The sequence below is a fragment of the Nycticebus coucang genome, chromosome 5 (genome assembly GCF_027406575.1).
Source record: "Nycticebus coucang isolate mNycCou1 chromosome 5, mNycCou1.pri, whole genome shotgun sequence".
NCBI classification, from domain to species: Eukaryota; Metazoa; Chordata; class Mammalia; order Primates; family Lorisidae; genus Nycticebus; species Nycticebus coucang.
Window position 1 is genome coordinate 127,240,081 of NC_069784.1, and position 27,755 is coordinate 127,267,835.

Genomic DNA, 27,755 nt, shown 5'->3' on the forward strand with positions numbered 1-27,755 from the left:
ACATCATTTGCAGCAACATGGATGGAAATGGAGGTTATTATGTTAAGTGAAATTACCCAGGCATAGAAAGACAAATACTGCACATTCTCGCTAACATGTGGGAGCTAAAAGTCTTGATCTCATGGACATATAGAATAGAATCGTAAACATGAGAGATGGTTGGGGAAGAGGGTATGAAGAGAAGTTGATTATAGATATAGACATAGAATTAGGAAGAAAATATAATTACTAATATCTGATAGCAGACTAAGATGACTATAGGTAGCAACAATATTATATATTTCAAAGTAACTAGAAGAGAGGACTTAAAAGGATACCACTCCATAAAAATGATAAACACACAAGATGATAGATACCTCAAAGACCCTGGCTTGATCATTACACATTCTATGCATGTAACATGCTCACATGCACCCCATAAATATGTAAATATTATGTACCAATAAAAGAACAAAACAGTTTAAAAAACCCCTTTTGTCAAATCAATATCAGCAATTTAGTAACTAAATAATCTTGTCAGCCTTTTTTTTTTTTTTTTTCTCTTTCTTTTTTTTTTTTTTTTTAATTTTTTTATTAAATCATAAGTGTATACAATGATATGATTATGGGGCATCATACACTCACTTCATAAACCATTTGACACATTTTTATCACAGTGGTTAACATAGCCTTTCCGGCGTTGTCTCAGTTACTGTGCCAAAACATTTATATTCTACATTTACCAAGTTTCGCAAATACCCCTGTAATATGCACCACAGGTGTGATCCCACCGATTCCCCTCCCTCTACCCACCCCCCCCTTTCCCACTTCCCCCTATTGTTAAGTTGTAGTTGGGTTATAGCTTTCATGTGAGAGTCCCAAATTAGTTTCATAGTAGGGCTGTGTACATTGGATATTTTTTCTTCCATTCTTGGGATACTTTACTAAGAAGAATATGTTCCAGCTCCATCCATGTAAACATGAAAGAGGTAAAGTCTCCATCTTTCTTTAAGGCTGCATAGTATTCCATGGTATACATATACCACAATTTATTAATCCATTCGTGGATCGATGGGCACTTCGGCTTTTTCCATGACTTAGCAATTATGAATTGGGCTGCAATAAACATTCTGGTACAAATATCTTTGTTATGTTGTGATTTTTGGTCTTCTGGGTATATGCCCAGCAGAGGAATTACAGGATTGAATGGCAGATCTATTTTTAGATCTCTGAGTGTTCTCCATATATCCCTCCAAAAGGAATGTATTAATTTGCATTCCCACCAGCAGTGCAGAAGTGTTCCCTTTTCTCCGCATCCACGCCAACATCTCTGGTCTTGAGATTTTGTGATATAGGCTAGTCTCATTGGAGTTAGATGATATCTCAAAGTAGTTTTGATTTGCATTTCTCTGATGATTAAAGATGATGAGCATTTTTTCATATGTCTGAAGGCCGTGCGCCTGTCTTCTTCAGAGAAGTTTCTCTTCAAATCCCTTGCCCAGCCTGCGATGGGATCCCTTGTTTTTTTCTTGCTGATGCGTTTGAGTTCTCTGTGGATTCTGGTTATTAAACCTTTGTCAGAGTTATACCCTGCAAATATTTTCTCCCATTCTGAGGGCTGTCTGCTTGCTCTGCTTACTGTGTTCTTAGCTGTGCAGAAGCTTTTTAGTTTGATCAAGTCCCAGTAGTGTATTTTTGAAGCTGCTTCAATTGCCCGGGGGGTTCTCCTCATGAAATACTCACCCAGACCAATTTCTTCAAGGGTTTTCCCTGCATTCTCCTCTAGTATTTTTATAGTTTCATGTCTTAAGTTTAAATCTTTAATCCAATGAGAGTCTATCTTAGTTAATGGTGAAAGGTGTGGGTCCAATTTCAGTCTTCTGCAGGTTGCCAGCCAGTTCACCCAGCACCATTTGTTAAATAGGGAATCTTTTCCCCACTGAATGTTTTTAATTGGCTTGTCAAAAATCAAATAGCGGTAAGTAGCTGGATTCATCTCTTGGTTCTCTATTCTATTCCAGATATCTACTTCTCTGTTTTTGTGCCAATACCATGCTGTTTTGATCACTATCGATTTGTAGTAAAGTCTGAGGTCTGGTAGTGTGATTCCTCCTGTTTTGTTTTTATTTCTGAGTAATGTCTTGGCTATTCGAGGTTTTTTCTGATTCCATATAAAACGAAGTAATGTTTTTTCAAGATCTTTAAAATATGACAGTGGAGCTTTAATAGGGAGTGCATTGAAAGTATATATTGCTTTGGGTAGTATGGACATTTTGATAATGTTGATTCTTCCTAGCCATGAGCATGGTATGTTTTTCCATTTGTTAACATTTTCAGCTATTTCTTTTCTTAGAGTTTCATAGTTCTCTTTATAGAGATCTTTCACGTCTTTTGTTAGGTAAATTCCCAAATATTTCATCTTCTTTGGCACTACTGTGAATGGGATAGAGTCCTTAACTGCTTTTTCAATTTGACTGTTGTTGGTGTATATAAAGGCTACCGATTTATGAATGTTGATTTTGTAACCTGAGACGCTGCTGTATTCCTTGATCACTTCTAGGAGTTTTGTAGTAGAGTCCCTAGTGTTTTCCAGATACACAATCATATCATCTGCGAAGAGCGAGAGTTTGATCTCTTCTGACCCTATATGGATACCCTTGATCGCCTTTTCTTCCCTAATTGCGGTGGCTAAAACTTCCATTACAATGTTGAAAAGCAATGGAGACAATGGGCAGCCTTGTCTGGTTCCTGATCTGAGTGGAAATGATTCCAATTTAACTCCATTCAATATGATATTGGCTGTGGGTTTGCTGTAGATAGCCTCTATCAGTTTAAGAAAAGTCCCTTCTAGACCAATTTTCTTGAGTGTTCTGATCATGAAGGGATGCTGGATATTATCAAAAGCTTTTTCTGCATCAATTGAGAGAATCATATGGTCTTTGTTTTTTAATTTGTTTATGTGCTGAATTACATTTATAGATTTACGTATATTGAACCAGCCTTGAGACCCTGGGATAAAACCAACTTGGTCATGATGTATAATTTGTTTGATGTGTTGCTGGATTCTGTTTGTTAGGATCTTGTTGAATATTTTTGCATCTATATTCATTAGTGATATTGGTCTATAATTTTCTTTTCTTGTTGGGTCTTTTCCTGGTTTGGGGATCAGGGTGATATTTGCTTCATAGAACGTGTTGGGTAGTCTTCCTTCTTTTTCTACATTTTGGAACAGGTTGAGTAATATAGGTACTAATTCCTCTTTAAAGGTTTGGTAGAATTCTGACGTGAAACCATCTGGTCCCGGGCTTTTCTTTTTAGGGAGGTTTTGTATAGTTGATGCTATTTCTGAACTTGTTATGGGTCTGTTCAACATTTCCACTTGATTCTGGTTAAGTCTTGGAAGGTGGCATGCTTCCAAGTATCGGTCTATTTCCTTCAGATTTTCATATTTCTGAGAATAAAGTTTCTTGTAATATTCATTAAGGATTTTTTGGATTTCTGATGAGTCTGTGGTTATTTTGTCTTTGTTGTTTCTGATTGATGATATTAGAGATTTTACTCTTTTTTTCCTGATTAGGTTGGCCAGAGGTTTATCTATTTTATTGACCTTTTCAAAAAACCAGCTTTTTGATTTATTGATCTGTTGTATTATTCTTTTGTTTTCAATTTCATTTAATTCTGCTCTAATTTTGGTTATTTCTTTTCTTCTACTGGGTTTGGGGTTGGAATGTTCTTCCTTTTCCAGTTGCGTGAGATGTCCCATTAAGTTGTTAACTTCCTCTCTTTCCGTTCTCTTGAGGAAGGCTTGCAGTGCTATAAATTTCCCTCTTAGAACTGCCTTTGCAGTGTCCCAGAGGTTCTGATAGCTTGTGTCTTCATTGTCATTTTGTTCCAAAAAATTGGTGATTTCTTTCTTAATCTCATCTCTGACCCAGCTATCATTCAGCATAAGGTTATTTAACTTCCATGTTTTTGTATGGGTATGCAGATTCCTGTTGTTACTCAATTCAAGTTTTATTCCATGATGGTCCGAGAAGATGCATGGAATAATTTCTATTCCTTTAAATTTACTGAGGTTAGACTTGTGACCTAAAATGTGATCAATTTTGGAGTAAGTTTCGTGGGCTGATGAGAAGTATGTGTATTCAGTTTTGTTGGGATGAAATGTTCTGTAGATGTCTGCTAAATCTAAATACTGGATGGTTAGGTTTAAATCTAAGATTTCTTTGCTCAGCTTCTTTCTGGAGGATCGATCCAACACTGCCAAGGGAGTGTTGAAATCTCCAACGATTATGGAGCTGGAGGAAATCAAGTTACTCATGTCTGTTAGAGTTTCTCTTATAAATTGAGGTGCATTCTGGTTGGGTGCATAGATATTAATAATTGAGATCTCGTCATATTGAGTATTACCCTTAACAAATATGAAGTGACCATTCTTGTCCTTCCTTACTTTTGATGGTTTAAAGCCTACTGTATCTGCAAATAAAATTGCAACACCTGCTTTTTTCTGATTACCATTTGCCTGAAATATGGATGACCATCCTTTCACCCTGAGTCTGTATTTGTCTTTTAAGTTGAGATGTGACTCTTGTATGCAACAAATATCTGGCTTAAGTTTTTGTATCCAGTCAGCTAACCTATGCCTCTTTAGAGGACAGTTTAAGCCATTCACATTGATGGAGAGTAAGGATAAGTCTGGTGGAATTTTGGGTATCGAGTTTTTCAAAGGTCCAGTGGACATTTTTAATCCTTTCGCCAGTGTGGAAGTTGGAGTTTGATCCGAAGTTTCTGAGTGAGTTTACTTTTGTGGTATAGGATTGGGTTGGTCATTGTGGAGGATAGGTCTGAGAACATCCTGAAGAGCTGGTTTACTTATGGCAAATTTTTTCAACATATGAATGTCATTGAAGTATTTAATTTCTCCATCATAGATGAAACTCAGTTTAGCTGGATACAAGATCCTGGGTTGAAAGTTTTTTTGCTTTAGGAGATTAAAAGTTGATGACCAGCCTCTTCTTGCTTGAAAAGTTTCAGCAGAGAGATCTGCAGTTATTCTAATATTCTTACCTTTGTACGTTATAGTTTTCTTTCGCCGGGCTGCTTTGAGAATCTTCTCTTTCATGTTAACTTTAGTGAAGCTAATTATGATATGTCTGGGAGATGGCTTTTTGGGGTTGAATCGTGCTGGGGTTCTGAAGCTGTCTGCTATCTGAATTTCAGATTCTCTAGGCATGTCTGGAAAATTTTCTTTCATAATTTCATGTAGAAGGGCCTCTGTGCCCTTGGCTGCCACATCATCAGCCTCCGAAATTCCTATAACCCTTATGTTATGTTTTTTCGAATTATCTGAGAGCTCTCTGAGTGAGTGATCCGTTTTTGCTCTCCATTTCTCTTCCTCTTTGAGAGATTGGGAGCGTTCGAAGACTTTATCTTCAATGTCAGAAATCCTTTCTTCTGCTTGCTCCATTCTGTTACTGAGGGATTCTACTGTATTTTTCATATCTTTGAGGGCTGTAAGTTCTTGTTTCAGTGTGTCTAAGTCTTTGGTGGTTTTGTCTTTAAATTCGTTAAATTCTTGAGACAACTTTTGAATTTCTCCTCGAATTCCTAATTCCATTTTATTAATCTTGTCTGCAAACCAAATTCTGAATTCGACTTCTGACATCTCAGCCAGTTGTTTATGAATGGGATCTTCAATCACATCTGCCGTATCTTTTCTTGGGGGGGTTGATCTATTCTGGTTATTCATGTTACCAGAGTTTTTCCGCTGATTCCGCCCCATGGTTTACTCCCTTTGGTTTTTCCCCTGGGGTTTTATCGAGGGCCCGTACAGTGTTGTGGCCTGAGAAACTGGGGCCCTGTCTGGCGTGGTGGAGCAAAGTGGTTCTGTCTTGTTTTCAGCTGGTTTCTGTTCGATCCTATTGCAACTTCTACTCTGGCTTGAAGTCTCAGCTTTTGTTTGCGTCCTTGTGATCACAACTTGCCTCAGCGGTGTTGATGTGCGTTCTTCAGCCTTCTCTCTTGGTGAGGCTCAAGTCCACCAGGATACTTACTAAATTCCTGTCCCTTAACTCTCCTTCTGGACGGGAGCCTTTGTTGAAAGCTGGCTTCAGTCCGCCATCTTGTCTCCCTCCTTGTCAGCCTTATTATCATTACTCGATAATAAATACGAAGAAGGATTCCCTTCGCTAGAAGCCACTGTTCTCATTTCCGTTTTTCTCCCCCCGCATTGCCACACAACTCCCGGGCCTCGTCATGGTCCCCCCTCTTGTTCCATTGCAATTTGGGCTGGGAACCAGTAGCCATGGGGCCACATGTTGCCTTCTGGATCCTTGACTGTGGCCTTTTGACTGAATCCAAATTTTACGAACAAATTCTTCTATTAAACAGGGCACAGCAGAGAAAGATGAAGCTTTTCTTGCTTCCTTTAGTGCTTATAAAAGGAACAATCTTGAAATCAGAAGGTTGAAGTTTCCATACCCCTCTTCCTATTTCTTTCTGGTCCCTTTGTCATGTAGGTCCGTTTGGCTTCCCTTCCTGGCTTCCTTCCAGACTCCTGACGATCTTTCCTATACCCAGATTCTGCCAGAGGAGCAATAGGACAGAGTAGATGGATACAAGGAGAGATTTCCCTCATTCTTAGGAAAGAAGAAAAGGGAGGGAAGGGAGGAGACAGCAGACACTTACAATTTTATTATGAGTAGCTTTTATTCTATTCAAGCCTTAATATTTTGATGATTTGGTGACATTAAAACACAAAATGATGCTTTTCCTTTGAGAGTATACTTTGTCTAAGTTATTAGGAAGCTCAGAACTAAATCAGAGCCCTCCTGGCCTTTGCTCTTTGTCTATTCATTCCATGCTTACAAGTTTACTTATTTATTTCAAGGTCATTTGTTTTGATGTTTTTTTAAGGGCTTTTTTGTAAATGAACCTTTGGATAGCAGCCTTATCACATTAGAGTTCACATATTATAAAATTTACTTTTCAAAAGTGTACAATCAACTGGTTTTTAGTATATTAACAAAGTTGTACAAACAGCTTCACTATTTATTTCGGGACAGTTTTATAACCCACTCAAAGAAACCCTGTACCCATAAGTAGTTGCTTCCCCGTCCATCCTCCCACCAGTCCCTGGCTTTCTCTGAATGTGTCATGCAAAAGGAATTATGAAGTATGTGGTCTTGAGCAATTGGCTTCAGCGATTGAAGTGATGTTTTGCAGGTTCATCCAGGTTGTAGCAAGTTGTACTACTCCAATTCTTTACCACAGCTGAGTAACATTCCTTTGTATGACTAGACCACATTGTATTCATCAACGGATGGACATTTGGAGTGTTGCCGCTTTTTGGTGATTATCAACTTGCTTCTGTGAACATTTCATGTAGACATAAATTTTAAATGCTCTTGGTGGTATAACTAGGAATGAAATTGCCGGGTCACATGGCAACTCTGTTTAACATTTGGAAACCTGGAGCATTGTTTTCCACATCACCTGTAACATTTTACATTCCCATCCTTGGTGTGTGAGAGTTCCAGCTTCTACATCCTTGCTAACATTCGGAATTGTCTGCCTTTTGAATTTTTGTCATTATAGTGGATATTAAGTGGTAGCTCATTTGTATATATTTTTAATGATCATTAAAAAAATTGTGTCTATGGGGGAGCTGCCCCAGATTCTTTTTTATTGCGGTAAAATAAACAGAACATAATATCTAACATTTTAACCGTTGTTAAGTGTGCGATTGAGTGGCATTAGATACATTTACAATGTTGTGCAACCAGCACCGCTATTCATTTCCGAAATTTTCTCATCATCCCAGACTGAAACTCCATATTCATCAGCAATGGCTCCCATTCTTTGTCCACAGCCTCTTTTCTCCATGCTGTTACAGTCTAGGTACCTCATAGAAGTGAAATTATACAATATTTGTGTGTGTGTGTCTTGCTTATTTCATTTAGTATGTTTTCAAAGTTCATCCATGTTGTAGTATGGATCAGAATTTTATTCCTTTATTACTTAAATTATTTTATAAGCAGCCTGGTATAATCTTAAATAATAAGCTAGTAAAGACAACATGTCATACACCACAGGATCACCTGTGTTTTTTTTTTTTTTTGTAGAGACAGAGTCTCACTTTACCGCTCTCAGTAGAGTGCCATTATGTCACAGGACTCACAGCAACCTCTAGCTCGTGGGCTTCTGCGATTCTCCTGCCTCAGCCTCCCGAGCAGCTGGGATTACAGGCGCCTGCCACAACGCCCGGCTATACGGATCACCTGTGTTTTGGCTTGCCTGGGACATGCTGGACACAATGGCTCACACCCATAATCTCAGCAGTTTGGGAGGTCAAGGTTGGAGGACCACTTGAGGCCAGGAGTTCGAGATCAGCCCAGGCAAGAACATAGCAAGATATGATCTGTACAAAAAAATAAGAAAACAAATTAGCTACGTGTGGTGGTGGGAGCTTATAGTCCCAGCTAATGGGGATGCTGAGGCAGGAAGATCTCCTGAGCCTAGGAGTTTGAGGTTGCAGTGAGCTATGATGATGCTACTGCACTCTAGCTTGGGTGACAGAGGGAGACCTTGTCTCAAAGAACAAAACAAAACCCCCACAAACAAAAAAGATCTTGGAATAGCACCTTAGAGGCAGCCACCACTTCCCTTCTTTGTTTGCTGTGGAATGTGATTGCCACCTTCTGCCTCCATACTCACTGGAAGAGTCAGAAGACACTTCTTCTGAAAACTGCCAGCATGTGTTTTTTTCACAACAGTCATGAAGATTTGGTAAAGGGATTTTAGGTGGGGCTTCCCTAGGATACATTGTGAGGAGACATTTAACCCTTCCTAATGTTTACATTGCAGGGGTGTCCCATTCGTAGCAGCAGAAAATGCAAGTTACTTTTGCTGATGGAGCATGTAAGAGTATGTGTGTACAACCAGAAGACTTAATTTTAATATCTAACTTGAGAATCCTGCTCTCTCATTGATTTTCCATATGAGAGCGTTCTGTGATGTTGCTGATAAACTATATCTTAAGACACGTTTGTCCAGCACCTATGCTTAGCAAAGTCTATCTAACTATTTGGGTTGAATTCTGTTATTTATTCATAAAAAAGTTATGCAGTGAATTACAATGACTTCTGATTTGTCTTGCTTATATAATCTTCCTTAATAAATAAAAAAATAAAATTTCAGCATTCTCTTCACTTCTCAGATTAAAACTTTGGAACAGACCAAAACTATTGAAGATCTAAATAAATCCAGAGAGAAGCTGGAGAAGATGAAGGAGAAAGCTGAGAAAAAGATAAAATCTATCAAGTCAGAACTGGATACTACAGAACATGAGGCTAAGGAGAATAAAGAAAGGGCCAGAAACATGTTAGAAGTGGTAACCAGTGAAATGAAGACACTAAAAAAATCTCTGGAAGAAGCAGAAAAGAGAGAAAAGCAGGTGGGTATAAATCTGATGACAAAACCTCTTGATTAGGAAATTACAGGACAATGTAAAAAGCTTGATATTTATTCATGTATTTCCTTTTTTTAAAAGAAAATATGGACTCTTCATGGATTTGCGCATCACTCTTTCCCAAGGGCCATGCTAATCTTCTCTGGATCATTCCAATTTTAGTATATGTGCTCCCGAATCAAGCAATGACATACATTTCTTCAAAATCAATTTCCAAAGCTTTCTGTGTCATTTCAACATATCTTCTCGCCCTCTGACATCTTTTTGGCTCTTAAGTAGCCATTAAGAATTACTCTGCTCAGGAAAATTACTCACATTTTCTTTCTTTTTATTGTTGGGGATTCATTGAGGGTACAAGAAACCAGGTTACACTGATTGCATTTGTTGGGTAAAGTCCCTCTTACAATCGTGTCTTGTTCCCCAAAGGTGTGGCACACACCAAGCCCCACTCCCCTCCCTCCTTCCCTCTCTCTGCTTTTCCTTTCCCCCACCCCTTCCCTCCTACGAATTACTCACATTTTCGTGGCATGAATTGTAGGAAAGAAACATTCTTATCAAAGCAGTGGAAATCTGGTGAAAAACCAGGGTCTGGCTGTGGCAGGGCTTTTAATTATGTCCAGTGATTGCCTCTGAAGTTTGCATCATCCCAGATCCTTAAATGTTAATTGGGGCTTAGGAGAGAAGCTTTATCTCTAGCGGAGATCAGTTTCAGGAAATAGCCTCAAATCTCCAACAGTGGCACCCAGACTTGATAGCCAACCAAGCACAGATGTAAGCCATAAAAAAAAGTACTTATTTGGTTGCTGGTTGTAAGGAGGAGTATTTTATCTGGTGAGCCCATCATGAAGTCAGACATAAAGAAACATGTACCGGGCAGCCTGACCTTTATTGCTTTGGCTTTCATCTTGCTCCCTTTCTAAAGCTCAAAAGGACGTAGAGTGGACTCTGATCCTAGGAATTTTCCCCCATTGGCTGCCTCTGCTTTGGCTCATGTGTCAGGCAGAGTTGGTGAAAGCCAAGCCATAAGAGTGAGTGTTCTCAGAAAGAAAACCTCTCAGGAATTAAGAGCTCTGGCCATATTTAAAAAGGTGGAAAAGTTTGAGGGAAACTTTTTTTGTGAGGGGGTCTAGGTTGGTGTTTCAGTCCGTTCAGGCTGCTAAGACAAAATACCACAGACTGTGTGGCTTAGAAACAATAGAAATTTATTTCTCACAGTTCTGGGGGATGAGAAGTCCAAGATTAAGGTGTCTGATGAGGACAGCTTTCTGGCTTAGAGCCAGCACCTTCCTGCTGTGGTCTTATATGGTGGAAGGGACCAGGCAGCTCTCTGAGGCCTCTATTATAAGGGCACTCATCTCATTCGTGAGGGCTCTCCACCCTCATAATCTAATGATTCCCCTCAGAACCATGCCCCCTAATATGCTGGTGATTAGGTTTCAACATTAGAATTTTGAGAGAGCTCAAATATTCAGGCCACAGCAGCTGGAGAAAATGTGACCATTCCTAAACTGCATGGGAGAGTTTGGGAAATGTCACAGTTCCCAAACTGCATGGGAAGGAGTTTGGGAAGCAAGCGGTCTGAGTGGGAATGTTTGGACGCCATTCTCCTGGACATAACTCTGTCTTCAAGTTAGATTATACATTTCCAAAAATGGAAGGCATCTCTGGTAAGGTGTTGGCTAGATATCCCTGATTTATGTGCCTCTGCCTTGGGCTAGAAGCACAGAAACCAGGCATGAGAATGTGAAGGGACAAGGAACACATCCAACCACGGCCCCCATTCCTCTATTCCCCTTTTTCTGATAGATGATGGTAGTTCCAGAGTGGTCCACTGTTACAGCTCATGAGACAGAGATCTGTGTGATGTGCTTCGATAATAATTTGGAAGCCTTCCTGCTTCTACCTGTTCTCACTTTCTTGCTGTTTGTTCTTTTTTTAGTTTAAGAGGTTATCACCCAGCTAAAATTCCAATGTGTAAGCACTTATTTTCCATTCGACACAACCACACCATCCTGTGTATAGTACTCCCTGGTTTGCAGAGCACATACATTGTACTTTCATTTGATCAGAATTTCAGAACAGCCCTCTGGGGTGGATATATGGTGAGAAAATGGAATGAGGCCAGAGGCTCGTTCATAATTGCTGTATTGGGATTCTTGACTTAGCCAATGCCATATTAATTGGCTCATCAGAAAAGTGGTTATGAAATCTCTGAAGGTTGGCACCTGAAGGAACTTGGAAGTAATTTGGTATTATTATAAATGAGAGAACTAAGGCTAAAGAGGGTGAATAATTTGCCTACTTCATGCAAACTCGGGTTTTCCACAGTTTGTTGATGTTGTTGTTGCATTTGGCTTAGCGGGAGTTGAGCTGATAGGTTTTCTTCTCCCAGTTGATGGGTTTCTGTTTGATCTTGCAGCTGGTGGACTTCAGAGAGGTGGTGTCGCAGATGCTGGGCTTGAATGTGACCAATCTTGTTCTTCCTGATTATGAAATTGTCAAGTGTCTTGAAAGACTGATCCATTCACATCAGCATCACTTTGTCACCTGTGCCTGCCTCAAAGATGTGACTTCCGGGCAAGATAGGTACCCACGAGGCCACTCAGAACTTCTTCACTGAACACAGCATCTCCTGAAGTAGGTAGTGCTAAAAGATGGGATACAATCTCAATTTCACAAGTTCCTCTTATATTTGAAATTTGATCATTGTGTGAATATTGTATACTTTGATAATATAGCAAAAATATGCCATTGGCAAAAAGAAGGATCTCAAAATGGCTAGCCTTAGATAAATATTCGACACTCAAAACACCTATTATTTCATTTACCAGCACTTTAGGACCTGGAAGACTTCAGGAAACTAACATTTATGGGGTATCTATTGTTAGCAGCTTAACTAGCCAATTTAATTCTGATAATAACCATGTGGAGAAGTTGTAATGTTTTGATTTTGCAATCTCTCTGGGGCTCAGAGATGGTGTCACCTACCCAACGTTGAAGCTGGCTCTGCACCAAAGGCTAGGCCTCTCTGCTATTTCCCAGTCTCTGTCTGTCTGGAATCCCTGGGATACTGGTAGGAGCTGTCTGCATAAAGGAAGGAAAACATCCCTACAATCAGGAGTTAAAGTCCAAAAGGGACAGATTTGCAAAGTGTAATGTATATGATTGCTTTAAAAAGCAGTATACCTAATTTACTTCAGTGGAACCTGCATAGGTCTGAGGTTCTGTAAGAAACTTACCTGTTTTAAATATTGATATCAGATTGCATCTGGTGGTAATTTTTAATGTTTGAACAGGACTGATCTAAGTCCTTTAAAGATGAAAGTTTTAATGTGAACCCAACCCTATAAGATGAAGAAATCCCATTTAGTCTGCACTCACAGCAGGGATACTTTTCCAAGATCAGGATTTTATTATAAGTTGTTACCACCTTCTGCCTTCCTTTTAGATTTCTATTTTACAGGAAACCACATTGTTAACGTCACTGAGGACGTGTTAATTTTGCAGACAATATATCTAATTTCTATCATTCAAACAATTTTTTTTATTGTCTGTGATAGAAGCACTAGTGTCTAATTAAATGAAAAGGAAAAAAAGATCTATCATACTCAAACATTAAGAGAAAATGAAAAATATACAACAAACTGCCTGTGAGTTATCAGAAAGTCAACGTTATAAACAAAGCATTTGCTTCTTTCTTCTCCCTAAAAGATTAAAGAATCAACTGCAATCAAAATTTAGGTTGACACTCTTGCTGTGGAGTTTTTAAAAAGCATGGGATATTCTTGCAATAAGAGGGCAAATTTGAATGTGGACTCAAAGCTAGATGATATTAAAACTTATTCAAAAATTTTTTTAGGCTTGATAAATGCACAGATTGTTATGCTTTAAATAATTAAAAATTCAAGAGTTCAAGCAGGAGTGTTCAAACTTTTTAATTCTTTTTTCTGCCACATGTTGGGAGAAGAGTTGTCTTAGGCCACATATTAAATACACAAACACTTATGAAAGCTGATGAGCAAAAAAAAAAAAAAGGTGCCTGCATGATTTTCTCACTATCCGACACCACAGATAGTAAAATAGGCTTCAGATAACCTGCACGTGGCCTTTGGCCTGTTTGGATACCCCTTTATAAAATAGAGGGAAAAAGTGAAGATCTTTTAAGAAAACTACTATGTGTGAAATGTAGACTGAATTATGAGAAAAAGAGAGAGAGAAAGTAAAAGTCTAAAAGAAAGCAAATGCGTTTGTCACTTGCAGTTGGATACCAGACCATGCAGAGGGCGGGAGCAGGCTATGGTTGGGGCAGGGGAAGGTGTGCCCCAGCCCTCAAATACGATCTTTACCAAGTGATATATTTTCTCTGTAAATTTAATTTCTATATGATTCAAGCTATTTTAATTACAAAGCATATTGTAAGTTTTTCATTTTTGACTTGTTATTAATTATATATCAAGATTCATCCACAGTGGTCACCTACTGTATCTTCTCTTTATTACATGAAATTACATTCCACTTACCCAACTACGTTTATATAACACTAATACTGTATGACTGAAGCATATATTCAATAATCTTTATTTAACACATGCAGAAATAGTAAAAATGTCTGAATATAATCCTTGGGGCATTCTAGTGGAATGGGTATATGAAATGAGAAAAACAAAGTCTGTACATGTGTATGGTCTGTGCACACATCAGCTATTTGTCACTTGACAAATCGGAAATCCTTTAATGATGCCATTTTCCTCCTTGTTGAAATACCAGTTGGTTGTTGGATTCCCCTCTGTGGCATTCACCACAGAGTTGGCAGGCCAGCTCTGAATTTTTATGTTAGATTTTCTTCTTCTATAATCCATGTATATTTTATATTGTCCAATAAAATTCATTAGATTGATGTGATTTTTACATAAGCCTCTAAAATATTTAATACTAACTCTTCTACCAAATACACTTGAGTGATAATTGCTACTGAGGTTGTTATTCTGGTCATGATCTGAGACAACTAAATACATGCATAAAATCTCTCACTTAGGAAAGAATATTTAAGCTTGATGAATCTAAATTTTCAGTTTTACCTTATAGTTTGTTTTATAGATGAACAGCAAGTGATTCACGGTCTGGGGGGTGGTGGATTGAGGGACTGTTAAGGAAGTTTCAATTATTGGTATTGTAATAATATTTAGGACTTAGAGTGGAGTCAGATTTTCCCTGGGGAAGTGTATTTCATGGTTACATAACCTTTGGCTTGGAAGGCCCTGCCCAGTGTGTGCACTAGAGATTATATCCATGTTATTGAACATTCCACTTAGCTTCTTATTAGCAAGTGGAGTCTTTATACTTCTCTTTCCCCATGTGGCTTCTGTACTGTTATTCCTTTGCCTTTATTAAAAAGAAAATCACTTTTTTGAGGATCCTGTTAACTGATATACATGTAGGTTTCTTCTCGTCCTCTTGTGGTTATCTAATAATAGCCTCTACTTAAGACTTCAGCAAATAATCTGTAGGCGTCTTGGCTGTGTGTACCCATCTTGAGCCAATCACTGTAGCCAGGGGGATGAACTCACAACACTGCATCTCATGTCCTGCCAGTGAGGGTGGGTGGATGAGGCTCTAGGATTATCTGTGCAACCAGGTTCATGTGTAACCACAGAGGGACAGTTCTCCCGAAGAAGAGAAGCTAGACAGACACACACATGCACATTCGGTCACATCAGGACCTTCTCATCATCTAGAATGTTTCCAGTTCTAAAATCTTAAATCTCTGCAAACTTTTATCCTCCCAGGATTCTGCCTCTTACTTTCAAATACATGTTCTTTGAGACTCTGCATCTCCTTGGGTCTTGTATTTCTGCCCTGCTAGCCCTGCCAGTCTAGAGCTAGCCTAGATATTATAGTCCATTTCTTTAATCATTCTCTTCTTAACAACTTTAACTCCTGTTCCCTTGACTTTCTGTCCTCAACTTTGAATTAATCCCAACTATCAATGTTTCTGAAGATTTTCCTGCCCTACTGCATGAGGCTGGAGAAAATCAGATGAAATCACAGCTAAGTGGCATCCCAAATTTGTGTCCTTTGACCTCACTTGAGCCTTCCACACTGACTGGTAATCCTGCACTGTTTTCCCTGGTAGATCTCACTGCCATTTTCCAAAATGACTATTACAAATATTCTTCCCTCCCTCAAAGCTCTCAGCGTTTCTCTTTCCTCTTCACTCTCAGCCGACAATCTCATCTCCCATTTCACCCAGCAGATAGAAGCCATTACAGCAAACACCTTCAATGTCACATCTTAATACAGCCTTCTGTGCCTCCACCCCAACCCTTGCCTCCCACCCTGCCCTTGTCTCAGGTTATTTCCTCTCCCCAGGCACTTATGTCCCCAGCACCTTCCCCCATTGCATTGTTTTCCTCTGTCTTCCATGTTGTCACCCTCACCTTCATCAGTGGCTTCGTGCCATTAGCATTTAAATCTCTCTGGTCTTAAAAACAAATCACTCCTTCTACTCCATGAGAACTTCTGCCTAGAGCCTCATCTCCTTCCTCATCAGAGCGGGGCACCTGCCAAGTGCCCCGTATGTTGTTTTCTGGTCTCGCCTCCCATTCTTGCCATCATTCGTTGAGTTTGGCTTCTGTCTCCATTCGTCCTGCTCTTGCACTTTTATTAGCAATTCTTTGTTACTTTTAAGGTGCTTATCTTACATGATCCTTCTGTAATTGTTGATCCAGTTAAGCATTTTCCTCTTGAAATATTCTTCTCCACTAGCTTCCATGATTGAAATTCACCTGGTTTTTCTCCTTCCTCTCTGGGTGTTTGAGTTAGATAATTTTAAGATCCTAATAAAATGAAATGAAAGGTGAATGCAGGAATAAGTATGGATATTAATGTGGGTGGGAATCTTGACCATACAGTCAGAACTCAATGTGGAATCGTCGATGTCCCAGAAACTGGAACATGGCTGATTGTCTAAGAGCTGGAGGGATAGCACAGGGCACAGAGTGGCTCTGGTGTCTGGGTCCTCTTATTTTTCCCACAAATCCAAGTTTTTTTGATCTCATGATGATGCTCAACTTCCCCCTGCCTGTGCACCTGCTGCTTCCGCTGATATCCATTGTCTCTCCACTCTTCTTTCTACCTTCTGTTTATTGTGGGCTTGCCTTGTGCACATGTTCTGATGCTTCCTGGCCCTTCTGTGTCTTGCCATTTCTGTTCCCACCATTGACTGCTCCTGTTCTTTCTTCCTACGTGTCTCCTCTGCAGGGGGACCCCGATTGGTTTAGACAGTCATTCTTCAGTATAAGGAATGCCTGTTGAACAGCACTTTTGTACCATGTCACTTTGTAGGTCAATGACAAGTCTGTGTATGGGTTGCCCTTGGATCAGGCGCCATTTCTGGTTCAGTCCACTGTGGTTGCAGAGTGGGGTCTGTGCCTTGGACGTGAGCATTCTTTGGGGTCTGTCCTAGGTCTCCTCATACTTCTTACATTCTTCAGTGCATTAGCCCTATGACCTCTGGCAAGTCACTTGTCTCTGTGAGCCTCAGTTTTCTCACCTATAAAATAGAGGTAATACTTACCTGTTATGGGATGAATTGTGTCCCCATAAAAGATATTGAAGTACAAATATCTGGTACCTGTGAATGTAACCTTATTTGGAAATAGGGTCTTCACAGATGATCAAGTTAAGATGAGATCATTTGAGTGTACCCTAACTCAGCACGACTGGTGTTCCTATAAAAGAGAAATTTGGACCCTGAGATAGACACACACATGGAGAGAATGCCATCTATGATGAAGGCAGACACTGGGGTGATGCATCTATAGGCCAAGTATTGCCAAGAATTGCCAGCAAATCATTGGAAGCTAAGAAAGAAAATGGTACATATTTTTCCTCACAGTGTTCAGATGGGATCAACCCAACTGACATCTTGATCTGGGACTGGGACTTCTGGCCTCTAGAATTATGAGACAATAAATTTCTGTGTCTTAAGCTACTCAATTTGTAGAACCTTTTTTTTTTTTTTAAAGGCAGCTTTGGAAATGAATACCCTACCTTATAAGCTTGTTTAAATAATGTATCTAGAAAATATATAAATAAAGCATCTAGAAAATATCCCAGCACATAGGGAGTACTCAATGCATGCTATCATTGTTGTAAATACTTCCAATGAGTTCCAACTGTTCTTGTGGGTTTTAATTACCATTTATGATGGTGCTAATCTTTATTTCTCTAGATCAGATTCCTGTCCTGATCTTCACACCCACGAATGCAGTAGGATAGAAGGAGGAGATGTGTGTGGGAACTGAGCAAATTAGAATTGAGTTCAAATACAGGCTCCACTGTGCAGCTTGGGTAGTTGATTAACCCCTTTGAACCTGTGTACTTCAAGATTGTAGTAGGAGCAACATGAGTATTTTGCTCACAGGGTCTTAGTAAGGATTCAATGAATTGATTATATAATTTGCACTGCTCAGAGCCAGGAAGATACAAATGCTCAGTGAATACTATTTTATCCTACTGGCATCTAAAACCCAACATATCCAACACTGAATTTATAATTTCTGCCTCTAACATTTTCTCCCACTTGCCCACCTTTGCCCTCATAACCTACATCACTTTTGGGCTTCCTGCCTCAGGGAGTGACTGATACATGCCAAGATGTCCGAGTCAGGTTATTGGGAGGGCCCATGACTTCTCCCTGTCTCTCACTCCTGCACTGATAAATCACATAGCTCTGTCCATTCCACTTCTGGCCTCTTCCCTTATTATTATTATTATTATTATTATTTGCAGTTTTTTGCCGGGGCTCGGTTTGAACTTGCCACCTCCGGTATACGGGGCCGGTGCCCCACTCCTTTGAGCCACAGGTGCTGCCCATCTCCTCCCGTATTATCCAAGTCTTTCCTTCTGCATTGACACCAGTGTAGTTTACACCCCATCATGTCTCACCCAGCCTTGACCGTGGTGTTCCTGGAACTAGGGATTGTCCCCTTCCTTCTCCATTGAGGGCAGAGAGATCATTTTTAAGAATACAAATATGATCCTGTAATTCCCTGCTCTGAGCCCTTCAGCTTTTTCTTCACTTTCTGGATAAAGTTAGCCTTGCTGGCGTGGAGCACAGGGGTCTTCACTTCTCCTTTCTTTCTAGGAATGTCATGCCTTCTACAAAACAGCATTTGCAACTTCCCTTGTACTCTCTCAACCTGCAGGGCTCTGCAACTGCTGACCCTTTGGACTGTCTTTTTTCCTCTCACTTGACTAATTTCTGTTTATCCCAGGAACTCAGGTGGGATGTCACCTCCACCCAACATTTTTCTCTGATACCCCAAAGCTGTGTTAGGGAGCCCACCTGTGGGTTTCTGTGGCATCTTGTACATAACTCAACCAGCACTTATTTACAACAGCTCCTCATTGAAACATCTCCTTTCATGGACAAAGAAACACAGTGGCTCAGAGATAGGTAGGCTATAGCCATCTAGGTTGGAATTTAAATCTAAGGTAATATTCTTTCCAGTCCACATTATTTGTGCTCTTCCACGCTGCCTCCTGAAGGTTTGTTTGTTGCACCTTTACGGCTTGCCCCATAGTCAATGAACCTTTGTTGAATGTCTGATTAATTTAGCTGATGGGATGGAGCTTGGATATTCACATGGGTTGGATCTTTCTTTCTTTGTGTCACAGGATTTAAACTTTATGCTGATTTAAATGGGTTCTCATAGCATAATGATATGTGTGAGTTATTATAAAGTAGGGAGATGACTAATAATGATAATAGCTTAAAGATGTCTTATGACTTTTACTTATTGCAATGTTTTCACGTACATTACCTTTTTTGATCTATATAATAATGATTATGTGTATTTCCTGAAAACAGAGAGGAGAGAGAGAGAGAGAATGAATTGACAGCATTGTGTGGAAGCCCCAGGTATCCTGACTCCTGGTCCCATGAGTTTTTCATTTTAAAACCTACATACCCCTGGACTCCTTTAGATAATCTGTGGTTAATTCTTGACCTAGCTGAAAGTAGGAAAAAGGATTAAAAATATGCTACTATTCAAGTGGTAATGGCCAATAAATAAAAGTGGAGAGGTTGTACTCATTGTTGACCTGGAAATTAGGGACAGAGCCTAGATTCATGCTTTCTGGCTCTAGACTCAGAAAGTTCTATTTGAAAAATATGCCTACCTGGAGTAACTGCTGAGTGGAAGATGGATTTTATTGTTACTATGACGCTGAAAGTCATTTACACACTCAAAACATACTTTTCCTGTTTTCCTATAGGGTGGGACTGAATGTCCTCACAAAGCATCTGGGAGACTATGAGGGCATGACAAAGGCAAATGCTTGTCTGAGGTCTGCAGCAGACGCTGTGGCAAGCCCCAGCTCCCCCTTAGGACTGAAGCACTCATTCTCCAGCTGCCTAGAGCTGTTGGCTCCTGGCAACCCACAGCTGAGTCCCTGCCAAGGACTTGCCCTCAGATGAAGGGAGCTATCTCATCCTGGGTCACAGGCCCTCTCCAAGGGTGGCTCTCATGCCGAGACTGGTCAATGAAGGGATTACAGGAACTTGGCCCTCTTCCCTCAATGCAGGAAGGGTCATCTGAGGGGTGACTTCAGCTTCAGAATCCCCATCCCCATGAGATTGGTGCAAGCCCTTGCTGTAACTGCATCAGAGGGCTGCTGACTCCTCTGCCGATCCTGCTTTCTTACTTTTTGCAAGTTTTGTTCCCAAATGTGCAATTCGACTAACCTTCTACATACAAATCTCCGTTTCAGAGTCTTCCAGGGAACCTGAACAAGACAGACTTGTTCATTCTCCTTGCAGCTCATTATGAAGATACGAAGCCATCCCGTTAACTTCCTCGTGTGGTTTATCAGTCAGCCCACAAGTACTTATTGATCATTTGCTGCTACAGACCCACAAAGAACAAAACAGAACAAAAATATCTATGACTTATAATTACTCATTTGTTTGCATCTCTTCAGAATTCTCCATGGGAATTTACAACTAGGTTCCAGTATAATGCTGAGATCCTGAAAAAGATTTGTCTTTTTCTTTCTTGGCAGTTGCAGCAGGGTACAGTGTCAGGACAGGTGCTACTTCTAGTAGCTGAGGCAAGAAGGGATGTTATAATGTATTAAGTGGCTTCAGGAATGATATTAGGGCTAAAGAAAAAGACTTGAGGTGGAACTTTCCACAGCAGCTCCCAAAGGATACCACAGAACTAAGCCACAAAGAGAGTTGCTGCTACCTCTCTGATCGGAAAGCTGGTGGATCCAGAGTCACACTGATACCACCAGGGTCTTGAAGCTGCTGCTTTCAGGCTGCCTCCCCTCCTGCTACTGAGTCCAGAGCCTCACTGCACCTGCTGCTGTCTGGGCCAGGAAATGCGTGCCCTCTCCCTTGCCTTTCTGGACCCAGGAATCTAGTGACCACAGTCTAGATGTGTTCCTAATGATGCCATAGAGAACCAGGAGCGTCCACCACATGCTGTGAACAGGAATAGCTGTGGCAGTTAAGAGTGACCACTACCATCTTCCAGATCTCACGTTGGAGTCTCTGAGTGGCTGGACCTTCATTACATCTGCAGTCTTGTCCCAAAGGATTCCAGGAAGCATCGTATTGAGTCTCTTAGTGTTGGAGGTGCAGAAAGCTCTGCTGGGAGAGTGTTTTGCCAACTTTTGACATAATCTATGGTAACATTCACTTTGCGCACACATCCACAAAGTTATCTGCATGCCTTCCTGGAATAAAAGATTCTCAAGACAATGCAAAGCCCCCAAATGGTTTCTATTCTAGTGCAGGCCGTGCAGTGCCATGTCACTCGACGCTGTTCCATTCCATTAAGAAATGCCGGCCTTGATGCACTAAGTTGATTTCTTGATGGACTAATGGATGGTAGCTGGCAGTTTGGAAGGAAAAAACCCTGCACTATGAGAAGGGGGAAATGGATGTTGAGTGCCAATCCATAACAGCCACTATTCTAAACTGCTCCCTTCTTTGTCCCTGAATTAAAAGAAATTGAGGCTGTTCACAGAAGGGACTTAGTAATGTGATATCGTGGATAGTGATCAGGAGTGTGGCTTCTAGTTCTTGGAGCAGCAGTTTCTCCATTTGTAAACGAGAGTGTTGTGATAGCTCTGTGTTGTAATGACCTGATTGACATCTACCTCGCAGGAAAACTGACGAAAAGGGCGATCACTCTCTACCTTGTAATTTTTGTTAGAGGATGGATTAAGCTCTCAAGGCAGCATTCATGGCCAATGCATTGTAGTGTGATTTTGGGATCAACTGTTGTACCCCTAAAAAACATTAGTTGGCTTTAAGTCTACTACCTGGTTTTGTATGTAGGTGTAAAACCTAACAATTAATTCTAAGGGCAGGGCAGAATGTATTGAATGTGAAATGCATGGTTAGTGTCTGGAAGGCAATTGTTAATCAATTACACTGTTAACACTTTTTAAGAATTTAATTCCTTAATGTAGAGCTTTTAGGTAAAGGCTTATATTTATCAGCGATTGAGGCTTTCAATAAGAACTTTTGACTGAGGCAGCGCAGGTTTGGAGGTAATTGGGTTGAAAAAAGAAAAGCAGAACAAATAAACATTTGACAATCTAACAAACATCTAATCTGTGCTGAATGGAGGGCCAAGCATTTCCGCTTACAGTGACTCATGTAGTCCTCATAACAACTCTTAGTGGAGAAATTATGATTCTCATTTCCACAGATGAGGAGAAAAGTCTAAAAAGGATTAAAAGAGGCTCACCGAGGTTGTTAAAGTAGAAAGTGGAAGAACATGGAATTTCCTGGGTCTCCTACTGTACCAGAGGGTCTCTATTGCCTTCATTACTTGTTCAAGGTGAATGTAAGTGAAGAAAAAAACAACTTCAAGACAGACTTTCGTAGCAAGACTGAAATTTTTATGTTCAGGCTGCCTGTTTCATATTGAAGCTTCCCAAGCCATGTTTTGCTCTTTATAGGACCTTGATATTTAAGAGCAATAGAAAATTGAAAAGACAATTTGTAGGCTTTATTCCAGTTTCATTTCTCCCTTTCCTTCCCTTTCCTTCTTTCTCTCTTTTTTTCTCTTTCTTTCTTTCTTTCTCCTTTTAGCTTGCGATAGTGTTTAACTGGAAGAATTTGTGTGAAGAACAGAAATTTTGTGTCTCCCAACATGCAAATGTTAAAGCCCTAACCCCAAATGTGATGATATTACAGGAAGTTGTAAGGGTAGAGCGCCCATGATGGAATCAGTGCTTTATAAGATAAGAAAGAAATTGAATCCTGTTTTCTCTCAACCATGAAGAGACAGCAAGAAGCCATCCACCTGCAAGCCAGGAAAGGAGCCCTCATCAGAACCGGGCTGCGTGGCACCCTGGTCTCGGACCCCCAAGGAAGAGAGTCCCTCTCAGAACTGGGCTGAGCAGCATCCTGGTCTTGAACTCCCAAGGAAGAGAGCCCCCATCAGACCCAGGCTGCACTGCACCCTGGTCTTGTATTCCCAGCCTCCAGAACTGTGCAAAATAAATTTCTGTTGTTTAAGCCACCCAGTCTATGGTATCTTCTTATGCAACCAAGTCTCACTGGACTCTAATCTGAACTATGATAGCAAGTGACAGAAAATACTCCCCTAAACACTTCCATGTCGTAGAACATGGAAGTAACACAGTGGCCCATTGTGTATGGTTGTAGCAATGTGAAGAATACTAAGCTTGTAAGATCTGTGAAAAAAATCTACGCATGTTTATACTACTTTGAACACTTAATATTGTTTTTCAGTTTTCCTCTTTTGGTAAAAATGCATATAATTAAGTAAAATATTAGGCCAAAAAGAACACAATTCTCTGATTTTTCACTCATGCCGTTTGATTTGATCACCCTCAGTACAGAGGTTGAGCTGACACGCATACTGACGGGATGCATAATTTGTAACTTTGAGGGCACGAATCACATTTTTTAGGCTAAGCTAAGTAGGTTGTTTAAAATCTTTCTTTATTTCTTCTTTGTAAGCTAATAGGTAATCTACATGTTTCTGTTGATAGTTCACAGAAGCTGCGTCCACAGAGATGGTGTGTAGTGAATTTTGAGAAAATAGTAGTTTCCAAAACAGTTCCAAAAAACCACTCACTCCTAAGCTTAATAATAATAGCTACCACTTATTTATGTACCAGAGACTGTGTTGAGCACTTTGTAAGCTTTATCTAATTTGATCTCCCCCTAAGTCTTTGAGCAATCGGCAAACACTGCAATTAGCCTTGTTTTAAAGCTAAAGAAAGCACCAAAGAGAGAAGTGACTGGTGTCAGATCCTGGGGCTGGCTGTTCTGACCTGTTCTGTGCCTCTGTCCTGAGCTATTCTTCTTCCTCTTTGGAACAGCCCATTTCCAGGCTCCGAAGGTAGGTGTCTGGCCAGGTTGTGTCCTGTCCTACACGAGAGTGGAAACTGCTCTGTTGTAGGTGTCCCCCAGTGACTCAGAAGTCTGGGTGACTTGGACAAGGAGGAAAGATGTCTGCCAGGCAGAGATTTCAGTGTTTGTAGGGGCGCACTCTGCCGTCTTGGTTTGGGAATCAGGCTGACTGATTTCCCGTTAATGTTAAGGCTTAGTTCTGAGAGGCAAGCCATTTTCACTGCAGTGGGGCCCTCTGCACCATTCTGTTCAGGAACGTGGGTGTTAACTGCGTGGCTTCTGCAGTTGTACTCACTGGACTCTAATCTGAAATGCTCTTTGCTATTAGCTTCCATCTCTGGGGATCGGTTCTCTCATCTGTAGAATGAGGATCAGGAATGGTACGAACCTTCCATGGTGGGTAGAAGGGCTGAGTGACATCACGGATAGGAAATGCTTAGTCCTGCGCCTGACACATCATCCCGTTCATTTGCATTAGTTGTTATCCGTACTGGGCCCTTCCTCTGCCCACTCAGGTTTTTATATTTAGTGCCTTGGCTGCTAGATGAAACCACTGTGATCAAACGCTACTGTTTCTCTTTCCTCTGGTATAGACTGTTCCGCGGCTGTTCCTCTGTGAATCGTGCCTCCTGGTATCGTCGCCCTTGTGTGTTCCTTCCTCCACCCACACTGACTCTGAATTTGGCCGTGTGACTTTCTTTGGGCGATGGGACATCAGCAAGTGTGCTCCAGGCAGAGGTTTGGTGGGCAACGGTGCACTGGGACTTGCCCTCTTGGAACACAGATGCTGCACAGGAAGAGCAGACCAGGTTCGTCTTCTCAAAGAGAGGCCTCAAGACCACCTGCAGAGAGAGGCCCAGTGGGGCCCAACCCTGAGCCAACTTTCCAGCTGAATGCAACCACACTGGGGAGTCCAGTTTTGAACAGAACTACCTGGTCAACCCACAGAATCATGAGCAATAATATATCATTGTTGTCTTTAAGCACAGATTTTTGGGGATGGTTTACTATGGAGCAATAGATGACTGAAATACTCTCCATAATGTCTGGGTAATACTGTACGTGTAAGATATAACCTTACACCAGAGTACAGCTGTGGGGAAAGAGAGGCGCTTTCGAAGAGCTCAAAGTTGCACGGCTGCATCGGGCCCACATCTTGTTGCCAGGTTCCTTCGGAACACACCCAGGGAGCTGCCAGGTCTCCCACCCCATGGGAAAGCCAGCACCCGGGGCTGTTGGCTTATGGAAACATGAAAGAAACCCACACAGGCACTCAACTGCCTTGCCACAGTAATTGCCACTCACATTTCTGTTGGCCAACAAAACCAGTGTTTACAACAGAAAAACAAGATGATTTATATTTGTAGAAATAAATGTTTTATTTGGAAAATGTCAGTGCCAGTTGCACCCTAATGGTGTTTTTCCAAAACATGTGGTTAGTAAGAAGAGCAGAGAAGGGATTTGGGTTATTTTAAAAGAGCTCTAAGAGGTTGCCGAAACGATACTGAACTTTGTTGTATTTGAAAGGATGCGGGCCTGTTTGCCTTGTGGCTGCTGAATAAATGTGACACAAAGCCTGCTCCTGGTCCCCGGGATGGCACAGGCCCTCGCACCCACCCTGCTGTGTCCCACCGACTCGGTTTCCATTTCCTGAATTGCTTTCTCTTCCTTGTGTTAGACAAAATGAATTGAATGGTTTAGAAATTAGAGAAGATTATAAATCTTTCAGGGGGAAATACCTTTAATCAATGACTAGGAGAATAGAATAAATAAAACAAAAAAAATCAATTTGGAACAGACAGTTTTTTTCATGGGCTTTATATTTTGAAGCAGTTTTAGGTTTGCAGCAAAATCAAGAGATTGCACAGAGATTTCCCACATGCTCCCTCGGCCACGTACACACAGCCTCTCCTGTAGTAGAGAGGTGCCTTTGTTACCATCAGTGAGCCTACCCTGACGCACGACACTACAGTTTACATCAGGGTTCATTCACTCTTGGTGTTCGATAGTCTATGAATTTTGGCAAAGTTTAATGACATCTATCCACCATTACAGGGTCATGTGGTTTCATTGCTCTCAAAATGCGTGCTCTGTCTCATCCCCCTTCCTCCCCTCCTACTCCCTGGCAACCCTGCGTCCTATTACTCTCTCTACAGGCTTGCCTTTTGCGGATTGTCATGTAATTGGACTCACACCTATGTGGCTTTTTCTGATTGGCTTCTTTCGCTTACTCGTATGCATTTAGGGATCCTTCATGTCTTTTCGTGGATTGGTAGCTAAATATATTGCACCCTTTACTTATCCATCCCCCATTGCAGGCCATCTCAAACCTGCTTCCTAGGTTTGGTAATTATAAATAAAGCTACTATAGACATTAGCATGCAGTTTTCTTGTGGACATTCAGTTTTAACTCATGTGAGTAAATACAGGAACATGATTGCTGGATCCTATGGTAAGAGTATATTTAGTTTTAGTTTTATAAAAAACTGCCAAACTGTTTTCCAAAAGGACATTCCCACCATCAATGAATGAGAGTTCTTGTCCCACATCCTCCCCAGTATTTGGAGAGCTTTTGGATTTTGACCACGCTCAGAGATATACATTTGCATCTTATTATTGTTTTAATTTGTAATATTCTCATCATGTATGATGTTGATCATCTTTCTATACACTCATTTGCTATCTGTGTATCATTTTTAGTGAAGTGCCTGTTCCAATCTTTCACTCATTTTTAAATTGGATTTTTTAAATTGTTGACTTTTAAGAGTGCTTTGTGTATTTTAGATAAGTCTGTTATCAGATACGGCTTCTGCAAATATTTCCTCCCAGAACAGTTTTTTAAAGGTAATATTTGACATATGTAAATTAATCTTAGTATGGTATAAATAAAATCTAATTTTTAAAAAGGAATAAATGGGAATATTTTAGCTATCTTGAGCAAATTTTTGAGACAGGATTTGTTGAATTGCTGATTCTTTAACAAATTGATTATTTTACATAAAAAATGACTACAGTAAAGTTGCTTTGTGAGTTACAAAAATGTATTTAGGAAAATTACCAAAGCATGTATAATCCAGTAGAGCCTGAGAAATACTGTTGTGTTCCTTCCATCTCATTGCATTATAGTTATTTGTGTGTCTGTTTCCCTTGCTATGTGGTAAGCTCCTGAGCTGTAGTACCTTTCTGATATTTGAGACTTTGCTGAATCTGGGACAAGATATAGCAGACTCTCAATAAATGTTTCTCAAGTCAATAAATATATGGTATGAATAATAAATGATCTAAAAATATTCTAAAGTTTTTATGAAACTGAATTTATCAGAAATGATCTCAAGTGTTATTCGATGGCCAGCTTGCATCACTAACACACCCGAGGCCACATTACATAGTGCTCAAAGCTTGGGCTTTGACATCAGAGAGACCCAACTCTGAGTTCTGATTCATCGCTTTCAAGTCGTATGATCTTGGGCAAATTATCTTCCTAAATCCTCTGCTTCCCAGGTGTACAATGGCAGCATAAGTAAGGTCTGTCTCAGGGGCTATGGTAGTTGTGAGGACTGACTAAGAGTACAGGGGCAAAGTGCCTGGCATATGATAGGGGCTCAACAAATGTTTGCTATTATTATGTCAAACAAATAAACTGGCATGATACAGAAGTAATAAAGTTGTGTTTGTCTGGGCAGGGGAGGAATGCCAGAGGCATTTGTGGGGCTGGGAGGCAGAAGGGAGTTGTGCCTTGGCACAGGGTGCCCTTGGCTAGCTCTCCCTCTACTGATGTTCTTTCTCTCTACTGTAGCTGGCTGCAGGCCAAGGACACTGATGCTTAATGTCCTTTGTGGGCCAGTCATATTCTGACTACACCTAGGGAAGCGGTGGGAAAAGGACCATCCCAGATACCAT

At 40.6% G+C, this 27,755-nt stretch overlaps 1 protein-coding gene and 1 non-coding gene across 7 annotated transcripts in view; one reads left to right on the forward strand and one right to left on the reverse strand.

The window, feature by feature from the left end:
- The window catches only part of ARMT1 (acidic residue methyltransferase 1), a 205,892-nt gene extending 178,470 nt beyond the window's left edge, over window positions 1-27,422 (forward strand). For all 6 annotated transcript variants that reach the window (XM_053592417.1, XM_053592418.1, XM_053592419.1 and 3 more), the window contains 3 exons: window positions 9,197-9,433; window positions 11,868-12,085; window positions 24,449-27,422. In XM_053592417.1, the coding sequence (XP_053448392.1) occupies window positions 9,197-9,433; window positions 11,868-12,068 (438 nt within the window). In that variant the 3' untranslated portion in view covers window positions 12,069-12,085; window positions 24,449-27,422. The remainder of the gene's footprint in view (window positions 1-9,196; window positions 9,434-11,867; window positions 12,086-24,448) is intronic.
- Window positions 9,528-9,634, reverse strand: LOC128586956 (U6 spliceosomal RNA). The gene has a single exon (XR_008380409.1). It is a non-coding gene; the product is annotated as a U6 spliceosomal RNA (small nuclear RNA).
- Window positions 27,423-27,755: the final 333 nt, after the last annotated feature.